The sequence below is a fragment of the Rhincodon typus genome, chromosome 18, assembly GCF_021869965.1.
Source record: "Rhincodon typus isolate 14 chromosome 18, sRhiTyp1.1, whole genome shotgun sequence".
NCBI lineage: Eukaryota > Metazoa > Chordata > Chondrichthyes > Orectolobiformes > Rhincodontidae > Rhincodon > Rhincodon typus.
In genome coordinates, this window is record NC_063349.1 from 46,999,922 (window position 1) to 47,019,815 (window position 19,894).

Consider the following 19,894-nt stretch of genomic DNA (forward strand, 5'->3'; position numbering starts at 1 on the left):
GGAAATATTTAAATGAGTGGTTGCAGGTATCCAAGAAAGAAGAGCAGGAGTTGATCACATGGCTTGTAAAGCACACCCCACTATTCAACACGATCATTTGGCCTCAAATCCAACTCTCTCTCTCTTCCCCACTTCATCGCCACAACTTATTAGTTATAAATGTTGAACTCTATCTTTGTAGTGAAGTCGATTTTGTTGAATTGAAAGTGCATTTAACTGTATTTGGGTTGAAATTGGACAAGTAGGAATCACAGAATTGTTACAGTGCAGAAAAAAGCCATTCATCCCATCATGTTTGCACAGCTCTCGAAATGAACGTCTTGACCGTGCCATCACCCTGCCCTTTCACCATAACCCTGCACAATATTTCTATTTAAATAATGCAATGTCCTGTTGAATGTCTCGAATGTATCTGCCTCCAGCAAACTTCCAGGCAAGTCAATGAGATCTGAAAATACTATTTCAATAAGGTCAATATGCATTAGGTTGCTACTACTTTAATTCCTTTAGTGATGAAAGGTCAGACTGTTGGATCCAAAAGCATCTTTGAATACTACTTCTAATAACAATATTACTTTGCAGCTATATCATTTAAGAAATAGCTTGTTCAATATAATAATTCACAAAATCTAGCATTTGTCACCAGATTTAATCTCCTATACTTGATGGATAAATGCATTAGGACTCCTAGTTTGAAATGAGTGCCTGGCATAGTTTCAAAATTTTAAGAAGCTACAAATAATTTCACCGTTCAAATGGAAGTATCGCAGATTGAATTTCAAACATACTTTTTTTAAAAAAGAAAGAAGCAAATTACCATATTTTTATGATACATATTCAGGAACGTAAAATCAAAGAAAGCCCCCCACCCCCAAATGGAGGACAAAGGTGAGGATTCATAGACTCTGTTTCTGATGATATGGGCGTCATATTAAATTAATGAAATACAAATGTTAAAACCTGATATGGTCTTAATGTGAGACCATTGGTGCAGCTAAGTATAAAAGAGCTGCATGCTGCAACTTTTAGTGTCAATTGCAAAATATCTGTGCATTTCTTAAATGTTCCACTTAAAGTATACTTCCCCTTGATATTTTTATCTCCTGTTGGCTGCTTAAGCAGTTCTGCAATTTATGAACATGCAAGCACATTATCCTTCCTGTTCATTTATTTATAGTGTCACTTTTGTTGAGAGTATTTCCTGTTGCAGTATTTCTCATCTTTGATATCCATCATTTCTCACTGAAGGCAGTGTCTTTATCTTACCTTTTTAAGTGTGATTATATTTTGAGTTAGTCTTTCTCTTTAAGGAGGTTATTTGGACATGGCAAAATCTAGAACAGTTTTTTGCTCCCTCCGGGTGAAAAGGGATAAGGTAATAATTTCTTTGCATGGTTTGTTTAGAATATGAGCGCAAAGTAGAATTGTGACATAAACTTGGGAATCTTTGAATTTAGTGTAAGATAATTCCTATTCATGTACTGCAACCTATAAGTTTTATATAAGGTATATGATCTAATGATCTTTAACAAGTGAGTTTAATTAAAATTAAACAAAGAACTGCGGCAGCAGCATGTCTGAAACAAAAACAGAAATTGCTGGAGAAACTCAGCAGGTCTGGCAGCATCTATGGGAAGAAAGCGGAGTTAAAGTTTTAAGAGAAGACCCTTTGTGAAGAGTCACCAGACTTGGTCTCTGTATTGTTATTTGAGTCCCTCAGGATAGTCCTAGGCCTAAGCATCTTCAGTTGCTTCATCAATAAGTTTCCATCGTAAGGTTAGCGGTGGAGATGTTCGTTGATCATTGTCCAATATTCAGCACCATTTGTGACTCCTCAGATACTAAAGCAGTTTATGCTCTATTCCAACAAGATCTGTACAATTTCCAGACTTGAGCCGACAAGTGGCAAGTAACATTCAAGGCACAGAAATGCCAGGTAATGACCAGCTCCAATAAGAGACAATCTAACCATCACCCCATGACATTCAATGGTGTTACCATCACTGAATCCCCCACTATCCTTAGGGTTACCGTTGACCAGAAACTCAACTGGACTCAACACAAATGCAATGGCTACAAGAGCAGATCAGAGGCTAGTAATACTGCAGGAAGTAACTCACCTCCTGACTCCCCAAAGACTGTCCATCATCAGCAGGGTCCAAGTCAGGAATGTGGTGGAATACTCCCCACTTGCTTGGATGGGTGCAGCTCAAAAAACACTCTCGAAGCTTGACAGTACCCAGGTCGAAGGAGCTCGCTTATTAGCACCATTTCCACAAGCATCCACTTCCTCCACCACCAACACCCCGTATAGTAGTGTGCATGTCTACAAGATTCAGTGTAGAAATTCCCCAAATGTTTTTAGACAGAACTTTCCAAACCAACAGCCACTTCCATCTAGAAAGGTAAGGGCAGCAGATACATGCAATCACCACCACCTACAAGTTACCCTCCAAGACACTCACCATTCGGATTTGGGAATATATTGCTGTTCCTTCACTGTCACTCAATCAAAATCCTGGAATTCCCTCCCTAAGGGCATTGTGGATCATTCTACAACATTTGGACTGCAGTGTTTCAAGAATACAGCTCACCACCACATTCTCAAGGGCAACCAGGAGCGGATAATAAATGCTGGCCAGCCATTGATACCCATCCAACAAGTGAATTTAAAAAAATCTCCTAGCCATCCCTCTCAACTTCTGAAATGCATTGCTAGCTTACTAAGAAATAGCAATGTTTCTATTAATGAAACAGATATGTTTTTATAATGCCCTCAGGCTCCATCACCTAGAAGAATAAGGGCAGCAGTTGCATGAGGCCACCACTGCCTGCCGTTTCGTCTCCAAGTTGCACACTATCCTTGTTTGGAACTATATCACTACTCGTTTTCATTGTGTTGTGATGTTTGAAGTTGCAGTTTATATGTTGTGTTCATGTGTAGCTGCCATACTGAGAAGTAAAGTAGATGGAGCTGTAATATGCAACAGAAAGCGTGAAAAGATTGTTTAATAAAGAATCCATGTTGTTTGCTGGTGTATTGGTAAAGCCTGGTCTGTCTTTGGCTGCATCAAGTCCTAAAAATATCATGCTTGGCCAAGAATATCTCGGGCTCCAGCCTCTAATCACTGGATTGACATATTATCTGTCCAGTTGGAGTACAGTTGAGATCTATCATTGTAACTAGTCAATTTTCATGGTAACAATTATTGAGTCGGTGAATAGCAAGGCTTGTGGGCAAATAAAGGATTTTGTCACATTAACAATATGATTTCAAAAACAGAAATAGCTGGAGAAACTCAGCAGGTCTGGCAGCACCTGTCAAGAGACAGCAGAGTCAGCGTTTTGTGTCCAGTGACACTGTTTCCAGCATCTGCAGTTCTTTGGTTTTTTTTTGTTTTTGGATATGAAGAAATAGATTACTTCATCTTCACTGATGAGAGAATCAACAAAATACACAAACAAATATTATACCTTTGTTTTAGTGAATATAGAAATCTGATACCCTGTGAGGCTTCTTTGAACTGCACTGAGTTGGGAAACCAATCATAAGTCACAGTTGTACAGGATGTTGGCAAGGCCTCTTTTGGCGTACTGTGTGCAGTTCTGGTTGCCCTGTTATAGGAGGATATTATTAAACTGAGTAGGGTCCAGAAAAGATTTATCAGGATGTTGCCAGGAATGGAGGTTTTGAGGTATAAAAATAGACTGGAAAGACTGGGCCTCTTTTTGCTGGAGCGCAGGAAGTTGAGGAATGACCTTTAATGTGGTTTATAAAATCATGAGGGCATAGATAGGGTGAATGACAAGGGTCTTTTCCCTAAAGTAGGGGAGTTCAAAACTAGGGTGCATATTTTTAAGGTGAAACGAGAAAGATTTATAAAGAACATGAGGGGCAATATCTTTTACACAATGGTTCATGAGTGAAATGAACTACCAGAGAAAGTGTGGATGCAGGTACAATTACAATGTTTAAAAGAAATCTGGATAAGTTCCTGAATAGGAAAGGTTTGGAGGGATATAGGCCAAAAGCAGGCAGGTGGGACTTGTTTAGTTTGGGAACAGGGTCGGCATGGACTGGTTTGGACTGAAGGGTTTGTTTCAATGCTGTATGACTCTATATGAAGGGTCCTGTGATGTTCTGTAAAACTGAGAGATTTTATTTTAATTTAGTCAAGTCGGTCAGAGTGGAAATAGTGCCATTTACTTTTCTACGGCCTACTTTGATTTTATTTGCACTTCCATGAAATATTTAAGGATGAGTGATTCACAGTGGCAGTATATCTGTTAGCATCACTTGTCAAAGCTTGAGAACAAGTAAAACTGTGAAGTTTGCTATCCCAACTGTATTTTTCTGAGTAAAATGTCAATGACTGTGCTATCTGAGTTCATTGGCTGGGCACTGAACTGTGAAGAATGGATGGTGCTTAATTATTGCTCAGAAACTCTAGCTACTGTGTCACTACCACACAGTGAGAAGAATCATTTATGCCTGACAGGAAACAATATTAATCAATTACTGACAGATCACTGTGATATCATATTTACAGAAGCTACCAGTTTAATTTCCTGCATGACATCCGGCTGGTAATACTGTGGTAATAGCTTCCTGCACTGATGCATCTAGTTTGCTTTGTGCCTTGTTTTTCTTTTTCTTTTCTGACTCAGAAGTAATTCCACAAAGTTTACCAGCTATGACTGGCTTAGGCTTTGTGCCTTAGCTTTCTTAGTGTTGAAAAAACATGTTTGCATTGTATTCATTGACCACAGGAATAGATAGTATTTACTGTTTAAGGTCATTTTGAACCTCTCACAATTTAAGAACATCTTTTATAAGAACGTTTCCATAACTAGGTTATATTTTATATTTTTAAGCACCTGAGGTGAAAGGTTAAAGATGACCAATGATATTTCTGCAAGTTTTGTTTTATAATGCAGAATAAACTAGCAAGCTTTGTAATATGGAATTTATTCCACTAGCACTTTGATCAAAAACCAGTATAGGTCCTGATTTGTGTTGCAGTCTGTAGCGCAGTAGAACAGTGGAATGTCAATTGATCTGTTTCTCTACCTAGTTTCCTGTGCTTTCTGCTGTAGGAAGAACTGGAGAGAATAATGGAAGAGAATGTTGTTGCAAAAACTCTTCTTCCTTCAATCAGAATAGTTTGTTTATTTTTGTCCAGCTCAGTGAATAATACAAAGCATTCTTCTGTGAGGCAGGAATGTACAAAATAAATTAGGATTTATTTTGTTTACTGAGAATCAATAATAAAGTTGTTTCTTAACAGGTGTTATTAAAAGGGATGTAGACTACAAGAACAAGGAGGTTGCGCTGAACTTGAATACTGGTTCAACCTCAGCTGGAGTGTAATATCCAGTTCTGGACGGTGCACATCAGAAAGAATGTGAAGTCATTAGAAAGAGTGCAAATAAGATTTGCAAGAGTGGTTGGAGATTGGAAACTTCAGTTGTGAAGATAGATTGGTAAAGTTAGGACTGTTTTCTTTGCAGAAAAGAATGTTGAGAAGAGGTTTGATAGATGTATTTGAAATATGAGGGGTCTGTGTGTTAATGACATCTTAGAATTTCTAGGCACTTAAGTGTATTTTGAACTTCTAATTCCAAAATGTTGCTTTTTAAAAAGAGGACTGCTACAACCAAACGATAACAGTAGGTGAAATTCAGTGACTGACAGGATGGTGTGACCCCATGGAATATCACAGCTGTACAGAAAGAGGGAAACTTCAAGCAGAAAGATTTAAAAGGGCATAGATAACAATAGGATGACTCCCCTCTCAACAGGAAGCAATTTCCTGCATATGTATCTCTGCTTTATGGTCCTAGAGAGATACAAACAATGGGGTTTAAACACCAACTGCAATCCCTGGTCTTAGTGTATATGACCTGACATTCAAGTATGTGGACATGTGCTGTGAAGTTGACATCTTAGGAGCAGCCACTAAACACCCCTGCACTGCAGGTAAAAGAGGAACATATCAACTCAGCAACTACCATCAAAAGGAACGAGGAGGGAATAAAATCAGACAGCCTGCAAAGCCAAAAGTTATAAACTCAGTTGCTCATCTACCGATGTGAACACCACCAATACCATCCAAAGTAGTGCTGTAATGTTCTACTATCTATCCTTCACGGTCAACCTTGAAACTGATCCATATACTTTTTCAAAAACTTTTCTCTTTGTTTGGAATCCCGTCTTATTCCTAATCTGTACAAATTTGTTGTGTTATTTAATCTCCTCACCATTGATAACTAATTAACTAACTCCTTTCTTAATTCAATAAAGCCTGGTTAAACGGACTATTTTTAAATAAGATTTACTTGGTCTGGAAGAAGCATACCCAGAGGGAAATTAATCTTGTTATGACCAACTGAGGGGGTGGGTCAACAAAATAAATAAGCCAGTTCATCCCTCCTCACCTGGGAATTTTAACTATTTGGGTTATCTAGTCTGAAACAACACCAAAATTGGGGAGCCTTGTTTTGCTCTGTTTGTAACAGTGAACAGAGTAGATGGGGAGAAACTGTTCCCAGCCATGAAGAAATTGAGAATGCGATCCAACTGATTTAAAATAAACGGCAAAAGAAGCTAAGCAAAATGAGAAAATACTTTTTCACGCGGCAATTAATTACATCTAGAATTCACTGTTTGAAAATATGGCGGATGCAGATTTAATTGGCTCATTCTAAAGGGAATTAAATCGTTATTTGAAAGTGAAGTATGTGAAGGTTAAGGGATGAGATGGTGGGAGAATGACACTAAGTGATTTGTTCATTCAGCATGTCAGTAAAAATACAACGGACTAAATGGCCACCTTCTGAGTTGCAGCGATTCAGTGAATAGGATAAATTATATTCTCAGCACATGATCGTTATTCAGGTAGGTTTTACATCATGAATAGATCTGTTTCATAAATCTGTTCACTTTGAGATCTGGATTGTAAAAACAGATGGGTCACAGATGTAAATGCAGTTGGTGGGGAGTTACTAAATTTTCTGTGTTAACAGAGTGAGCTTTGTTGCTTAGTGTCTTCCCTTGCCAGACCTCACTCAGTAGTGAGATCTGTTTGAAGTTGGACATCATACAGGAAGACAAATGAAGCTAGTGTCTTTATGCACTTGACATTGGAATGCAGGAATGACGTTTTCCTTTTTTATTCCTCTTTTTGCCGATTGATTGCAGTCAAGAGCAGCAGAGTCACACTGTGCCTCAATAATAACAAACGAGGTGAACAGTTCTCTGGATCCTTCATGTCAGGTATGTTCCCTTGGAATGGACCCAGCCAGTGGTGACCCTGGCGCAACTAGCAATCTGGAGGACCACACAGGCATCCCACCAACACTTGCCAACACATTAGGGCACATTGTACAGCAACTGGATGTTTTAACCCAGGTGAGTGATTGGAAAGGTGAAAGACCCAACTTCCAAATAATAGTTTTGCTAATAAGTTTCTCTTTCTTAGATTTTTCATTCTGGGAGTGTTACAAAGCTTTTTTTTTTGTCTCCAGTTATATTTTTATCTTTGTGAGCTACTGGATCCACTATTGTTTGTTTGTCATTTATGTGAACGATTTGGATAAGAATTTAGATGACATGGTTAGTAAGTTTGCAGATGACACCAAAATTGGTGGTATAGTCGACAGTGAAGAAGGTTATCCAAGATTAAAAAGAGATCTTGATCAAGCCGGCCACTGGGCTGAGGAATGGCTGGTGAAGTTTAATTTGGATGAATGTGAGGTATTGCATTTTGGTAAAACGAACAGGGGCAGGACCTAGACAGTTAATGGTAGGGGCCTGGGTGGTTTTGTTGTACAGAAAGACCTAAGGGCTCAGGTAAATAGTACACTGAAAATTGCATCACAGATAGGGTGGTTAAGAAGACTTTTAGCACGCATGCCTTCATTGCTCAGACTATTGAGTGTAGAAGTTGGGACATGATGTTGAGGTTGTACAGGACATTGGTGAGGGCACATTTGGAGTACTGTTTTGGAGTACAGTTCTGGTCACTCTGCTGTAGGAAAGATATTATTAAATTGGAGAGGGTTCAGGAAAGATTTACCAGGATGTTACCAGGAATGGAGGATTTGAATTATGAGAAGAGGCTGGATAGGCTAGTACTTTTTCCCTGGAGCATTGGAGGTCGGGTGACCTTATAGAGGTTTATAAACTCATTAGGGACATAGATAAGGTAAATAGCAAAAGTCTTTTCCGTAGGGTGAAATTGTTCATAACAGGGGTGGGGGCACATTTTTAAGGTGAGAGGAGAAAGATTTAAAAGGAACCTGAGGAGCAACTTTTCCACAGAGGGGGTGGTTCGTATGTGGAATGAACTACCAGAGGAAGTGGTAGATGCAGGTACAATTGCATTTAAAAGACATTTGGATAGCTATATAAACAGGAAAGGTTTAGAAGGATATGGGCCAAAAACAGGCAAATGGGACTAGTTTAGTTTGGGAGACTTGAAAGGCATGGACGAGTTGGACCAAACTGTTTTTCCCATCCTGTATGACTCTGTAACTCTCCATGACTCTATGAAACAAGTAAATTGAATTTGTACAATCAAAATAGTTGCATGGAACCAGTACCTGTTCATTTTAACAAATTAAGACCACAACTCTTGTTATCATAGAGAGTTAAAAGATGAACTTACAATAACGTATGATGATTGCTACATCACTTTGTTCCTTTTCTCTGAAAACCCTTGCTTTGCAGTGTTAATGCCATACCACCAGAAGTCATAAGAAAATATAAAATTAAAAGGCTCTTTTCTCATGCTATCATATGATCAAAAGTACTATCAAACTAACTTACTTTCCTGAGAAAGACAGATATATGCAGATTAAAATCACAGGATAAAGCCTAGGTTTCATAGGCTACAATCATAATGTCATAGAAACATAGAAAATAGGACCAGGAGTAAGTCATAGGGTCATGCAGCATAGCAACAGGCCCTTCGGCCCAACACGTCCATGTCAACCCCAAAATATACTAATTCCGTTTTCTTGCACTTGGTTCATAGTCTACTCTGCTTTGGCATTTTAAGTGCTCATCCAGATCCTCCTCCAATATTGCGAGAGTACCTGCCTCCTCCAGTCTTAGGCAGCATGTTCCACATTTCTGCCACCCCCTGGGTGGAAAAAATGTTTCCTCGGATCACCTCTAAACCACTTACTCCTCACCTTAAACTTGTGTCCTCTGTCTTAGATGCACCTGCCATAGAGAAAAGATTTTCATGATCTACCCAGTCTATGCTGCTTGTAATTTTTTATATCTCAATCAGATCCCATCCCCTTAGCCTCCTGTGTTCCAAGGAAAACAAACTTGGGCTATCCAGTCTCTTGTCATAACTGAGCCTTTTCATCCCAGGTAGCCTCCTGGTGAAACTCCACTGCATCCTCTCCAGTGCAGTCATGTAATTCCATTTGTGTAGCGACTTGAACTGCACATAGTATTTCACCTGTGACCTCACCAATGTTTGATAAAATTGTAACAAGACTTTCTCGCCCCTATATTCTACGCCCCGGCTAACGAGGGCAAGCATCCCATATTCCTCTTCACAGTTCTATCTAACTGTGCTGACACCTTCACGGATCTATTGTACGCCAAGGTTCCTTTGTTCCTTGGTACTCCCTAGGGACCTAGCAATCATTGTGTAAATCCTTACTTTATTAGATCTCCCGAAATGCATCACCTCACATTTATCAGGATTAAATTTTATGTGCAAATGCTCTGCCCAATTTACCAGCTGATCAATATCAGACTGTAGCCTGAGGCCATCCTCCTCACTATCAGTAACACCAATTTTTGTGCAAACTTACTAATTATACCTTCGACATTCAAATTCGAGTCATTCATGTACATAACAACTGCAAGAGTCACAGCACTGATCACTGTGGTATGCTGCTGGTCATAGGCTTCCAATCACAAAAATAACCCTCCACCATCACCCTTTGTCTCCTATTTGCACGCCAGTTTTTTTTAATCCAGTTTGCCAAATTGCCTTGGATCCCATGGGCTATTACCTTTGGACCAGCCTTCCATGTGGGACTTTGTCAAAGACCTTACTCAAATCACATCAACTGCACTACCCTCCTCAATATATTTAGTCACCTTTCAAAAAACTCATTTATATTTAATCAGACAGATCTCCCTCACACAAATCAATCCTGATTATCCCTGATCAGTCCCTGTCTTTCCAAGCATTAATTAATCCTGTCCCTCAGAATTGTTTCCAATAATATCCCTACCACTGACGTCAGATGTACTGGTCTGTAATTATGTGGCATATCACTGCTGCCCTTCTTGAACAAAAGAACAACATTAGCTTTCCTCAGGTCATCTAGCACTTCACCTGTCGCTAATAAAGTATTAAATATATCCACCAGGATCCCAGCAATCTCCTCCCTTGCCTCCCATAGCAGCCAGGGATATATCTCATCAGGTCCCAGGGATTTAGGCACTTTTATGCCTGCTAAAATATCCTTCTTATTAATCTTAACTTGTTCTAGAACCTCAACATCCCAACTGAAATCCACAGCTACAACTTCTTTCTCCTCTGTGAATACAGATGAGAAATATTCCTTTAAACCTCATCCACATCCTCTGACTCCATGCTCAGGTTGCTTCTTTGGTCTCCAATGGACCCCGCTCTTTCCTTGTAATCCTCTTGCTCTTCATATACTTGTAAAATGCCTTGGGGTTTTCCTTAATCCTATCAGCTAAACGTATTTTGTGGCTGCTCTTTGCAATCCTGATTTCTTTCTAAGCACACCCTACATCCTCTCTTTTTGAAGGGCCTCCTCATTTTTAATGTGCTGTATCTACCATATTCTTTCTTCCTTTTTCTTTATCAAACTCTCAATATCGCTTTATGATGTTGGGTTCCCTGGACTTGCTGCTGTTGCCCTTCACTCTTTAGAAGAACATGCTGCCCTGAATTTTCACTATACTATTTTGAAAAGACTCCCACTTTCAAAGGTAGACTTACCTGCAAGTAGCTGCTCCCAGCCTACTTTTGCCAGATCCTAATGATATTGAATTTGGTCTTCCCCCCCCAATTTAAGCACTTTAACTTATGCCCTATGCTTATCCCTTCCATAATGACTTTGAAACTTAGAGTTCTGGTCATAGTTCCCAAAATGCTCGCCTGCCGAAACTTCAATCACTTAACTGGCTTCATTCCCTAGGATTAGCACTGCCCCATCTCTAATAGGACTATCTACGTACTGGCACATAAATCTCTCCTGGATGCACTTTAAAAATTCCATTCCATCTAATTCTTTCATACAGGTAATTCTCCCATAACATGATTGTTGCGTTCTTGTGAGACCTTGGATAATAGAAAATTGCGCTATAGGGAAATTGCTATAGAAAATCGCTATATTGTACAGTATAAAGTTCGCATTATCCAAACAGTATCCACCATTCATTATTGCGTTACAGCCAATCCGCGTTAACGAAACACAGGTTATAGCAGAACTACCTGTACTTGGGCAATGCCAGTTATTGGCAACAAAGTTGAAATCCCCTACAACCAGAGCCCTATTGCTCTCACTTCTTTCTATGATTTGCCTACATATCTGTGCTCCGTTAATTCCCTCTGTCTGTTGGAAGTATAGGCAAGTAATCGATTTTTTTTTTTTATTTCTAAGCTTTACCCAGATGGCCTAATTTGAAGAGCCTTCTAGGACATTCTCCCTCATTACTGCAGTGATGGTTTCCTTTATCAATAAAGTGTTAAATCATTACATAAATGCATTTCAGTCATTTTCAGGCTGGAGTCTGTAATCCAGTAACTGTGCTGGGTTTCTGTGGTAACACCCACGTTTTGTTTGCTCACTGGCCATTGAAGAAGATTTAGCTGTGCAGAACAGTTTTGTAAATCCTGGCTTTGAAACAGTTGTATTTCTGTTACTTTTGCCTCTGGTCTGCATTATAACCAAGTGATTTCCACACTACCAGGATTCTTAGTTAATATTGCAGATTTGTTTTCTGTAGCATTTTTGCTGTGCAGACCGGTCAGGTGACAATTCATGCTTTTCAGTCCAGTGCTTCCATTACGAAGCAGCCGGTTAAAAACATAAAGCTTAATTAATTTTGTGCAGGATTAAAGTTTAAGGTTGCTTCAGGTTACTTCACAGGCAAGGGAAAGGAAAATGACTGAATCACATTTGTGTAACAATTTAACAAATCTTAAAGATTGCAAAGCAACAACTTATTTTTGATTGTATTTACAGCAAGGAAAGAGAATGCTCATATTGTGTGTGTGGAGACATCAGAGACAAAATAGAAATAAAGGGCAAAAGCAATATAAAAAATAAATCTTAAGCAAAATTTTGAAGTTTGCCATCTGTTTCAGTCTGAGTGGAAATGTAAGAAAAGGAATTCGAAGATTATGTGAAATGTAGTTAATGCCTCTAATATCAATGGTGGAGCAGTAGCAGGAATCTAGAAGTAGCTTCGTTCTCACTATAGCTGACATTGGTTTCAAGTGGGAGGGAAACCATTGAACAAGGTCACCATGCCTGTCCTGAGAGCATAAGAGTCGAGCACAATATGTGGAATTGGAGTAATGTTGGAACAGAGTAATGAACTACATGGATTTTTTACAACAATCCAACAAATTGAATTGTTATTCTGTGATACCAGCCCATTATTAATCAATTTAGTGAACTTAATTTTGCAAATTGCCAAGTGGGATTTGAACACCATACCCAAATTTATACAGTACTGCCATCACCACCAAGCTACTCATTTTGATATATGATAAAATTGGAAATCAAATTAGGTAAAGTAAGATACAATGTCATTTACCATAAAAGGAGGTAATTGACCCATCATGTCCATTCTGGTCCTCTAAGAACTGTACATACTCTGTACTCTTCACTAAGCTACAATGTTGAAAGACTTAGATTAATCAGTTTTCTACTGCCACAAATTGAACCTGCTCAATTCAAGTTTCTCATTCAATGTCTGTGATTCCACCTACCCTACTTTTTCTGTTAAGGTACAGTACCACTTCCGGTTATCACAGATATCTAGTTAATGGTTTCTGGATTTAATTATAGAATTTTTAGTTTTAGGAATTATAGTTTAACTGTAGAAAATAAGAAATGTAATTGCAGTAAAAAGAGGTCTTAAAAGCTACCTTAAAAGGCTGGAGTCATTTTGCTTTAAGAGGTTAACAGCTAGAAAGGATCAAGAATAGCAAATGGGTTTGCTGAGCTGGAGAAATGTCTTAATTTGCAGTAACGACATTTCAGCTTATTTTAAGAGTTAAGACCTAAATTGTTCAAATCCGGCTGTAAACGCATTTGCTTTGTCAAATCAAAGAGTAAATTGTAAATAAATAAGGATTGGTCAGACAGGCCATTTCATTATGGAAATGTACAGAGCTTAGGTAGGTGCTCTGGTTTATCTGTATGTTTTGGAGAGGAGACAGCTGTAGTTTGTGCCTGGAAAAGTGCTGAAGCAGAAGAAATGCTAGGTAGGCTGCAGACTATAGCATTTGGAGCTGCACAGAAGTCTTGGGGAATGTGTGTCATTGACATAAGAAAATGGAAAGAAGCCCTGGTAGCCATTGAAAGTTCAGTGCATCTGAGTGAGGTGAAGGAAACTCAAGCATATTTGCTTGATGCAGCTAAGAAACGTTGGAGCTTTTGGAATTTCACTGGCAGCTTGAACAAGCTAACTGACTGATAAAACCTGAAATTGTGCCGCTAGTTAAACACTTCAGGGAAGTCTGAGGAGACCAGAGAACCTAGATCTCGAGAAAAGAGATTGAACCACAAAGAAAGAACAGTCATTGAGGTAGTCTAAGTCAAGAAGCTTGGAGAATGCTTCCAAAACTAGATCTTCAAAAGTGAAGAATGCCATGCAAAGGAGACAGAGTTTTAATGAGATCTGATGACCTAGATCATCATAACACTTTGTTGGGATCTGTTTTAACTGCATTAATCATTTAAAGTTCAGTCTTAGGATATTCAACCACAGTGTGTCTGTTAATTTATATCCACCTCATAATAATTGTGAATAACTGAGTACACGTTGTAAAGAAATTGTAAATTGTTTTGCTAACTGGATAGTAAACTTCCTTTTATTCAATATCATGGAATCCTGTGGCTTTACTTTCTTTGAGTATTTGTAATCTTTGTACTTTGTTTACTTTAAATAAGAATTGTTACTGGTACCTAACCAGATTCTAACATAAATTTAGTACTCTTGTAACCTCATAACGTAATGAAAGCGCAGACTCCCTTATTGCCAAATCAGTTCCGTTTCTTTGCTTTTATATTTCATTGGAAGGAATGTTAGTGCTGCTGGAGTCTGGAACCTATTCTTGCACGACCTTCAGCAACCCCTCATTAAATTTGTTGTGGAAGTGACTTGGAGGTCTTTTTGAGGGAAGCAACTTTACTTTGAGTTTGTCAGTGGCTCTACAAGACATTTGTGAAGATGGTAGGACGAGTTCCCTGGGCACAAAATAAGAGCAGTTGTGTACTACAGGAGAAGCTCTGCAACGGTTGGGGAAGTGTGCATGTATCAGGTTTGTTTATCACTTTTCAAGAGGAAAAGGAGTGGTAATGAATCCTATCCTGATGACAATATCACAACATGGAAAGGAACCATAGGGGGCTGACTAGGGAACGAGATGGGTGATTCCTAATCACACTTAAGGAGCTGATAATTGGTGAAGAAATTACCTCTGGGAATTTCTTTTTGTAGCTAAAGAGTTGCTAATTGACAAGACTGTTACTTCAGTGGTGGCTACAAACCTGTAAAGCAAAATGACAACTAGCACGTTGCGAGTTCTAATTGAATTTATTTTGGAAGTAATGAATTAAGGATAAGTACAAAGATATAATCTACTTTGCAGTATCTTGGAGCCTGGGAACTACCCCTACACAGCCTTCAGCAACCCCAGATTAAATTTCAGCAGGCCTGACAGCATCTGTGAAGAAAAAATCAAGGTTAACGTTTCGGGTCCGGTCACTCTTGATTTTTTTTTTCTTCACAGATGCTGCAGAGCTTTTCTAGCAACTTCTGTTTTTGTCCCTGATTTACAGCATCTGCGGTTCTTTCAGTTTTTACCCAGATTAAATTTGATAGATTTGTTACGGTAGTCACTAGGAGGTCTTTTTGTAGGAAGAAAATGGGCATCCAGCAACTTTATTTTGAGTTTGTTAATCGATGCTCAAAGTAATAGCCAATGTTTTACATTGTAAGGGTAAGGATGCAGGACAGAGTACTTTCTTTAGGGTGTGACATTAAACTGAGATACTATCTGTCATCTTGGGTGGATGCAAAAAGATCTTTAGCCACTATTTAAAGACTGGTAAAGGAATATTTCCAGTGTTTATCCTAAAAAGATGTAATTGTGTCAAAATAGAGTGGTTTTAATGAGGTAAATAGGAAGATCTACTTTCACCACATGATTAATCACTAATAACTATGAGGCTAAATCATCAGAAAATGGGAAAGATTAGGAGAACATACCCATTCGAAGTGTTGCTAGCAGAAGGAGTTCAATAGCAGAAGCAATAATGAAGGCAGAATTGAAAAGCTTTAAAATTTGTAAAGGAGAAATTTTAAAGGACATGTTTGAAGTGTGTTTACTTTGGGAGGCTTGTGATCACATTTGGCTAATATAGGAGTCAACAATTTGTAGCAGTTTTCTGATTGTTTATTGGATTTTTTTGAGCAGTAGTTTAGATTTGATACATTAGTTAGATAGGTTTGAGTGTTCAGTTCATCCAGAGATTGATGTCATTAGGAGTTCTTAACTCCTGGCAGAGTCACCCATGACAGTAATATTGGAGGGGAACAACCAGACAAAACGCAATCCCAGTCCTCAACTGCAATTCAGGCTAAAGATACTTGTGTGATATTAGCAGCTGTGATGGTAGATGAGGGCTGCCAGAGTAGGGAGATCCCCAGTCAAGGTTTCCTTGCCACTGAAACTGAATCTGTCTTCAGTCAAGGGCCATGTATCTGCAAATGTTAACGGCATTCCCACATTAAAAGATGTTCTGCACAAGGTAGAATTCAACCTCCATACAACAGTGGACAGTCATATTCTTAGTGAATGATTGCAAGCAATGATGATACAAAGCAAGTATAGACCATGAGAAATGAGAATGCTTGGAAGGAGCAAGAGTGGTTGTTTTGAAGTAGTGCAGTGCTCGTCACTAATGTTGTGCATTCTTTGGGTGGTAACAGAGTTTGATCTTCCCTCAGGCTGTTGTAGGAGAACTCCTAGTCTTCTCCGAAGAAGATGGTGGCTTGTTACCCTAAATCCTCTAGCTGCTCGTGTCTCCTCACCAATCACTGTTGATATGCCTTATTTTGGGGTTTGGGAATCTATGCTGTGTCACTCATCTGTCTAAATCCTCTTAGCCATTGTCACCGGCAGCTACTCTTGATACCAGGATTGTCCCCTTGTCCATCTTCATTCAAAAGTTAGTTTTCACTCTTTCTAAGGACAAAACCTTCTTATTTTCCTAAACATTGCATTTCTAATAGGGTAGTGTGATGGCTGATGAATCTTTTGTCATTTGGACAAGGCTAGTTACTACTGTAACACGAGTTAAGTGAGGTCTCGTGCTACACGGAAAATATTAAATACAGTTTTAAAGGTGACCCCAATTTCCAACAAGTGTTGTGTGTTTGGTATTTTCAGAGCTAGCACACACCTAATGTCCGGATGGTATGCTGTGTTAAGTGAATCTATTACTGAACGTTATATTAGATAAATTGGGTATTGAAGAGATGAATTTTGATTGGCCAGATGATATTTTCATCTGTGACTTTTATGAGTTTGGTTACTGATTACTGATCTCCTGTTCTGCAGTTCTTTATTTTATTTTGACTTTTAAACTGCATTGCAACAACTCAAAAATAATCATATAAAAATGAGTTTTTGAAAGCAATACTTGAGGCCTGAAATAGATTGTTTTTGTCTGTGTATGGTAGACTATTAACATAGCTTTCATTATAAGAGTGCTATCTTAGTTAAAACCCTAACTTAGGTGTACTCTTCTTTTGATTAATAATAAGTTGTCTTGTAATTTTTTCAGTCTGTGCGACAGACTCATTACAGAAGACAGCTCGGATAATTGTGGCCTTTGGTTTCAGGATCAATTTATACTACAACTGTTGTCATCTTCCAATTGTGCGTGCAGCTGGAAAAGAAAAACTCTAAGTGCACACATCTGAAAGTATCACTGTGAATTTGCAATTTGTAGTTTCTCACTGTTGTACTGTTGAAATAGTTTGACATTCCTCCATCCAGAGCGTTTGTTTGCAACTTCAGATTTGTCTCATTCCCAAGTTGTGGGTCCAAGTCTCTAGCCTCTCATCAGGAGTTCGTTGATTTAGTATATGAAATATTTTTAAATGTAAATCTGGAAATCTGTGTCTGTTTTCTCTTGCCCCCTATTTCTCAGGAGACAATGGTGTTGATATTGGCTGGTACAGATCAACAAGCTGCTTAAACTTTATCCTGGACAAACATACAAAAACGATACTGTCATATGGTAGCAACAGCAACAATTAGGATGCAGTTAAAACAAAATAGAAAGAAATATCATTAGCAAAGCAAGAGATTAATTTTTGTATTCGAACTGAACTATGAAATATGGAGGGGTGTGTTCATTTCTGGCCATCACACTTTCACACTTTAGGAGAGGTGTTAAGATCTTGGTGACGGTCCAAAACACATTTGTTGGAAAGGTTTTTATGGATGAAAGTCTTTACTTGTATGGAGAGATTGGAGAAGTTTAAAAACGTTTCAGAAGAGTAAGTAGAGAGACTGTTTCCGAAAACAGGAGAGTCAGTAATCAGGGGACGACAATTTAAAATGGACTTGAGAGAATATTTTTGTAAACACAGCTGGTTGTTGTGATGTGGAATGTACTGCCTGAAACCGAAATAGACATCTTTCAAAGAGAATTGGATAAGAATTTGAAGAGGGAAACAAAATCATGGAGCCAAATCTTTGTGCATCATTCCCTGAGCAATCCCTTAAGATTTTCATCTGTTTGATAGCTCTACCAATCTTGTGTTAGGAGATATGTTAATTATTGGGCTCTGATTTTACCTTTCTACTTAAGACTTCATTAAATGCTTCATTAGATCAACTTGAGTGTGATTGAGAATCTTTGTGGTGAAATCTAATGTCAAAAACAGCATGTTATATTTACTCAGAAAATATTCCATGGCGTTTTACCCAGAGGACCGGTAATGTAGAGGAGATTGCAGAGGTAGGATGGGGCCAAGCGTTGAAGATCAGAATTTTACACTTAATATAGGAAACCAGCATGGACCAACATGATGGAAGCCTGTCATCACTACTGCTGTCTTAGAGCTGGTACCTGAAGAGAGAGAGAGAGAGAGAGACATAATCTGGAATTGCCCTCAAGCTCATAAACTCTGAGTCAGAGTTGAGTTTGGGTTTTAGAACAGTGCACATTCAGAAGCAATTTAGAGGATGACAGACTGGCAAAGAGGATATTGGAGAACTTGAGCTGAGGAGTGTCCCACCAGCCACCCAGCAATCTATCTATCATTTACAGTTTTTGTAGCCTTTTAAGCACTGATATAATATTTTTATATTCTTTCTTCCAAGTAGTTACAGCTAGAAGCTTTCTTTGCATCAATCTGGTTTGAATTTAAACTCTGATCCCTGCAGACACTTCTCTCAATAATGAGAGCATTATATGAAGATGCCATTGGCTTCTCGTCAGCATTAGTGAAAGATTAGTAGGGTAAAATACTGAAGTATCGTTTTGTTTTCCCTGAGTACAAACACTTGGAGTTCTTAAGTTCCTGATTAAATGTTGAAAACCACACCAAATAATCACTCACTAAAATAATGCCTTTGTATTAACCTCAGCTTTATCCTGTCCCTTAATAAATGTCTGCTAATGTATTACTTCATCTACAGTAAATGTCCAAGTAATTAATTACTGTATTACATTTGTCTCTAGACAGTGTCAATCTTAGAACAGCGCTTAACGATGACCGAAGACAAACTCCAGGAGTGTCTAGATAATCAACAGACTGCGCAGCAAGTAAAGTCATCCTAGTTCATGAAAAAAGACTGATTTCTTTGGATTTTAAGCCTCTCCATTAATTCTTCGGTCATGCTACGTTATTGGACATCGTATTGAACATGAAGAATGAACAATCAGTTTTTCAAGTCCTGTAGGATGCAACATATTGCACTAAGATGTAATTGGATTCTGGCACTGAAACTGTAAAATAGCTGCTACCAAATCTCATCACATCTATTTTGTGTGTATGAGACATATCTATTCCATTTTCTTCTGCTTATATTCTTTTACAACTGACTATTTCACAGACCATTCAAGTGGAAAAAATTGGACATGTGAACATTTTTCTATCATGAACATTCTCATTTCTGTAACGTGGATTAATTCCTTCATACATCGTATGATGTGTACAATACTGTGTACATTCTGAGGCACATAATCAGGGTGATGGCTAAAGTGAGACTGAATGTGGATTATCTTTCACATGACTCTGTGAAACTACTTAAAACCATCGCCTTGAATTTGCATTGATTCAAATTCGGATTGACTTGAGTTCACTGCTGTAAGGTGGTAGTACTTCCTTTATTTAATGCATGCTTTTTAATGTAACTTTTTTATAATAAAAAATTCTATCCATTGAATTTGCGGCTGCAGAATTTTTAAAGAAAAATATTTTCAACTTGTATTTGAATTACTGTGAATTTGCTAATTGGTCCATACTAATCAGCTATGGTTCAGTGGTAGTATTCTCATTGGTTTCCAATATCCCAGTAGCTTGATTATGAGATTTGGTGACATCAACTGACACTCCTCTGAGGAAGCT

General features: G+C 38.4%; 1 protein-coding gene across 6 annotated transcripts in view; it reads left to right on the forward strand.

Moving 5' to 3' along the window:
• poc1b (POC1 centriolar protein B) overlaps positions 1-19,712 on the forward strand; it is a 122,426-nt gene extending 102,714 nt beyond the window's left edge. For 5 of the 6 annotated variants that reach the window (XM_048607683.1, XM_048607685.1, XM_048607684.1 and 2 more), the window contains 2 exons: positions 7,202-7,411; positions 19,006-19,712. In XM_048607683.1, coding sequence (XP_048463640.1) covers positions 7,202-7,411; positions 19,006-19,104 — 309 coding nt within the window. In that variant the 3' untranslated portion in view covers positions 19,105-19,712. The remainder of the gene's footprint in view (positions 1-7,201; positions 7,412-19,005) is intronic. The other variant, XM_048607687.1, reaches the window with a different exon arrangement.
• The last annotated feature ends 182 nt before the right edge of the window (positions 19,713-19,894 follow it).